At 38.0% G+C, this 5,200-nt stretch overlaps 1 protein-coding gene across 1 annotated transcript in view; it reads left to right on the forward strand.

Annotated features, from left to right (window-relative positions):
• LOC119322729 (coatomer subunit delta-3-like) overlaps nucleotides 1-1,731 on the forward strand; it is a 4,778-nt gene extending 3,047 nt beyond the window's left edge. Inside the window, exons 6-8 of the mRNA XM_037596240.1 lie at nucleotides 89-367; nucleotides 948-1,053; nucleotides 1,138-1,731. Of these exons, the coding sequence (XP_037452137.1) occupies nucleotides 89-367; nucleotides 948-1,053; nucleotides 1,138-1,344 (592 nt within the window). The 3' untranslated portion in view covers nucleotides 1,345-1,731. The remainder of the gene's footprint in view (nucleotides 1-88; nucleotides 368-947; nucleotides 1,054-1,137) is intronic.
• The last annotated feature ends 3,469 nt before the right edge of the window (nucleotides 1,732-5,200 follow it).

Raw genomic sequence — 5,200 nt, forward strand, 5'->3', positions numbered from 1 at the left:
ATGTTAAAAGGTGGCCCATTCTTACTTTTTGGGTGTGTTGTTGGCTTGTTGCTATCTTTTAATACATGCATCCTCTTTGTCAGACGATTGTTCTTGATTCTTGTCATTCTATTTTCTATACAGTTGGAGCGGACATAAAGCTAAATGTCACAGGTCCTGACCACAGTATGGTTAGTGTGAGCTACAGATATCCAGGTGAATCCCCACTACAGGACTTGGTGATAACTGTTCCTTTTCCTCGTGTTGACGAGTCTGGCCGGCCAAGGCGTGTGGTTAAAACCTACATTTGGCACAATGTTGGGACGCATGTTGAGAACGCTGACTGCATTGAGTGGCACCTTGGCTCTGTTAACGACAGCAATCCCAGGTAAACATCACAGCTATCCAAACTGTTTCTTCTGAATGTTTTCTTCACTAGCAGCAGTTTGCCACGCCCCTGAGATAGGTGCTTCTTGTGTCGTAATTTTCTTGATACCGTCTATGATCAACTTGAGAGCGTTTGATGCTCCCCTGTATGGGTGTTTGGAGTGTGTGCTTGTTGTCTATTCCCTTGTAAGGTAGCACTATATGAATCTTCCTGAACCATTTGTTTAAAATAGTATTAACTGGAGTTACTTATTTCTTAATAAGTCGTGTAACTAGAATTTGTATTTTTTTATTAGCAAAAAAATGATGGATAGTGTTGACCTGACTGTCCACTTTGTTTTCTTATGTTTAGAGGTGATTTTTCTGTGGATTACTATTACGATGGTGGGACTTATGATATAGAGCAATTTTTCCCAATCAATGCCAGTTTCTTTTATACCAACTGCCGCGCCTTAGATGTCATTAACTGGAGTTATTTATTTCTTAATAAGTCATGTAACTAGAATTTGTATTTTTTTTATTAGCAAAGAAAGTATGGATAGGGTTGACCTGACTGTCCCACTCTGTTTTCTTATGTCTAGAGGTGATTTCTCTGTGGATTACTATTACGATGGTGGGACTTACGATATGGAGCAATTTTTCCCAATCAATGCCAGTTTCACTTATACCAACTGCCGCGCCTTAGAGGTAATATTCTTTCTTTTTTAAGAATTGTAATGGCTGATCCTCATTCAAGTCACTCTGCAAGTCATTGAAAAGAATGGTCTGCAGGTTAAAAGAGCAAGGGGACCAGACGGCCTGCTGGACTTTGTGAAGAGCAAAGCTGGCCACGGGCGCTGCACCGTTCATGATTCCCGTGTGATGCAACGCCGTGTTGCTGAGGCAAGACAGCGGGCCGCTGAGGCTGAAGCTTCTGCTTTAGCTTGGCAGGACCAACCATGGGATGATGAAGGTGGAAATGTCTGGGAGGTCTATTGATCAGGTTGTTGTGAACATGGTTTTTGCACTTTTGCCTCAGACCTTCTTGCTCTGCTTGGCAAGAACTCCCTTGGAAGATGAAGATAGAAACTTCTGGGATGTATATTGATCAGATTGTTGTGATCAGGTTTCTTGCACTTCAGCCTCGTACCTTCCTGCACTTAGTTCGCCTACGATGGTTCACTACTTGTACTGCGATGGCTTCATTTCTCCCTGAACTATCATCGTTTGGATATGTAGTCCTAGACTAAATTGCGTTTACGCTAGGCAGGTGCTCTGTTGTCCTTGACTTGTGATGTAAGGTGGTTCAAGCACTTGGTTTCGGTTCTGTAATACATAATGAACCCGTGGATGCCCTTTTCTTAACAGCGGTGTACCTCGTACCAATTCTTCAAATTCGTACAGCCTCATGCAATGTAAATAAGCACACGTAGTTCATCTAGATTACACATATACTCCCTCCGTTCCTACATAAGAATTTCAGGATCTGATTCACATTCTAAGTTGATTACCGGCAGCACAAATCCTTCATTACTTCTGAATCTCGGGAAAGCTCAGCTAGTTGGTAGTCATTAATACATATGTTGGTTCACAAAAAGATCCTAAAGAGACTGCACGTTTTCTTGGACAGTAGATCTTGAAGATAATGTTAAGTATAATACTTACTTTTTTATGCCATCTTATATGTATATCTAGGACTGTAATTTTAAAAGTGACATTTTTGACTGTGGTAGGATCTGGTTGTTTGAAATCTGAGTGGCTGCCGAGATGATTTTAGTTTTTTCGTTGCTATGTAGGTTGTTTCTTCCTTGGTATGGTATCTACATGACATAGAGCTTTGTTTTGTATGGTATGGTATGGTATCTACATGCCGAGTAGATTAATCTCTTTTTACTTGCACGTGCAACACACGTTTTGATTGCCATCAAATAATTTTCAAAATATTTCTCTAACTTCTACATATGTTTTCATCTATACATAATTTATTACCAAATCATACTGTGGAAGAAAACTATATTAATTGATAAATGAAGAAGAAGCAAAATAAAATAATTAAGATCAATGAATGCATAAGCCATGCACCTACATGGGCCGTTAATTTTAGGTGGTTAACTTCTTAAATAATAGGATAGTTATGACATTAATTGATTGTATAAATATATGAGAATTCTAAAGTATACGAAATAGTTATGATTATAGATATGATATATTACTACTCACACTTGACATATGCAACATTATCTTTGTAAAGAAGAATGTTAACAAATATTTTTTACAATCAAGAATTTACAATGCTTTCTCAAAAGAAAAAGAAGCAGTTGGAACATTTGAAGGATGGGTGAGTGCTTGCCATTTCAATGGAGGAAGTGCCACAACCCCGATGAAATCCCGAAGAGATTATACTAAATAAAATATTTAGAAATCACTACTTAAATTCACATCCGAAGTTTCCGCACAATCCAGATGAACATTGTATTTATATAACTCTTGGATTTAATTTGCTAGTTCATTCAAATGTATCTAAGAAATGAGAACTTCACTCTACAAACTGAACATAAGAGATGATGTGTTGATATACAATCAATTTTTTTATATCCACATTAATTACCATAATATATCCACAGAAGTAGCACTGTTACATACATGAAGTTCATCTCATTGATCCTTTTAGATATACTGGGCAATTTTTTTTATTAAGAGGCCCTGTTTAGCTTCAGCAGTTTCGGAGAGTAGCAATGGTCAACGAACAAAAGGTTCAATTGGTGTTTCTTCACAATTCTCTCAACAATGGATATCATCACAAGAAGTCCAAACAACAAATGGCTGTATAGAAGCATACTTAACACCTAAGCTATTGCTTCAATTTCTGAAAGAATAGAAAATAACTGTATAGAAGCATAACCTATCTGGGGCATTCTAATGTGGAAGGATCTTTGTGCGGATCTAACTTAATAGTGAAACATGCATATAAAGTACCAATGTTAAAAATAGTACATTCTATGCTCGTCATTTTTCTATTTCTAGTGCCACAAAACATACAAGCATCCATGAGCCCACAAGGAAATAGATAAGCGCAGTAAAGTAGAAAACATTGTTTAAAGTAATTTTCCTCCTCATTCTCACTTGAGATTGTTCGTTCTTATTACTGAGAGTACCTTTGCATAGCATTGTTTCCTTCCCTCCCTCTTCAACTCTTGTTCATCCTACAAAAATAATAACAGTCTTGTAGAATATTAAAAAAATTATCCCCACAGGCATCCGAAGGTTCATGAGTGACCAGAGATGTAGCTATGGGTTCATATTTACTTCCTCTGTTCTTTTATATAAGGTGTACTTGCTTTTTCAAAAGTCAAACGAGGCCATGTTTGACTGAGTTTTAGAAAAATATATCAATATCTACAGTACAAAATTTATATCATTAGATCCATCATGAAAAGTAGCTTCATATTTTATCTATTTGGTATTGCAGATATTGTTAGTTTATTGACTTGCACTGAGTAATAACCAATAATATGCACACGCATATAATTTCTTACTTAGATGTTGATTCGGTAATATATTAGAGATTGATTGCTCGTCGCAGCCTCGAGGGTATGGTTGTCATAATCAGATAGTAAGATGAAGTATATAGATAGTCACTACGTTTTAACAAATAAGACTAAAGCAAAACCGAGTTGGATGTAGATACACTATTGATATTTTCCAAAGGGGAGGAGCTACCAGTCATTCAAGACAATTACCATGCTCTCAAAATGATCATGACAGTGAAGATGCCGGAAGCAATAAAATCTTACTTTCAAAAAAATATTTCATGAAAACCATACCATCTGAGACAGAGGGGCATTACTCTGGGAAGAATTCGTGGCGTTCACCTTTCCCTGTCCTAAGGAACACGGAGAAGTACTCCAGGGATTCATCCCAATATCCAAGTTAGGTGCAGTACTGGGGAGTGCCGCCGTCCAATGTGCCGAAACCGAAAGCTTCGATGCAGGCCTCTCCTTCTCCACAAATGGCGGATCTATTACAGCATTATGTATCGTGCCAGCCTCAAATGGCTGACCTGAAAAGTGCCAAGAATTACGGTTTATGACAACCCACCTTCTGTATTTGCAGCGACAGACTTTCTCCTCTTTGCGGATGATGATCCCTGGACAGGTTACATGAGCACATGTGAAATTATGAATCAACCAAAACAATCATAGACTGCTAGAAATGCAGGATTCAGTCAATGCCAAGCAAGGCTTATTTTGAATGACGCCGGCATCTCCCATCTCCGATGACCCCTGGCTCCCGGCATCGCCACTATGCAAGGTTCAATCCACCCGGCCAACAGACAAACAAGCAGCGCACACACATGCCAACAAAGAAACCACACCGTACCTCCCAGAACTGGAACCACATTTTGATTTTATGTAATGAACCGAAAGATTATTCATGCTCATAGAGAATTGGGTTTCCTGAATATTTCTGTTCAAGAACCCTTAGAAGCAACAAGCATACATTATAGATGTTTTCGTGAATGGAAGAGGAGAAAAGAAGAGAATAAAGTGTGGATGATTCATTAGTAAACAACCAGTCAGTCCATTGGGTAGTTTTACCGAGCATTTGACTTTGATAGTGAGAAAGAAGTACTGCCTCCGTAAAGAAATATAAGAGCATTTAGATCTAAAGTACTTATCTAAATGCTTTTATATATTTACTGAAAGAGGGAGTATCTGATTATTTATAGCAGATGTCCACCCGTGAGTCCTTTTTTCTGGGGTTAGCATTACTACAGACACTACTTGCAAGTTGTTAAACCAAAACAGAGTGTGTTAGAATATAACTGGCAAGAAATAATCAGATATTCAGAATA

This window comes from Triticum dicoccoides, chromosome 6B (assembly GCF_002162155.2).
Source record: "Triticum dicoccoides isolate Atlit2015 ecotype Zavitan chromosome 6B, WEW_v2.0, whole genome shotgun sequence".
In the NCBI taxonomy this organism is placed as follows: domain Eukaryota; kingdom Viridiplantae; phylum Streptophyta; class Magnoliopsida; order Poales; family Poaceae; genus Triticum; species Triticum dicoccoides.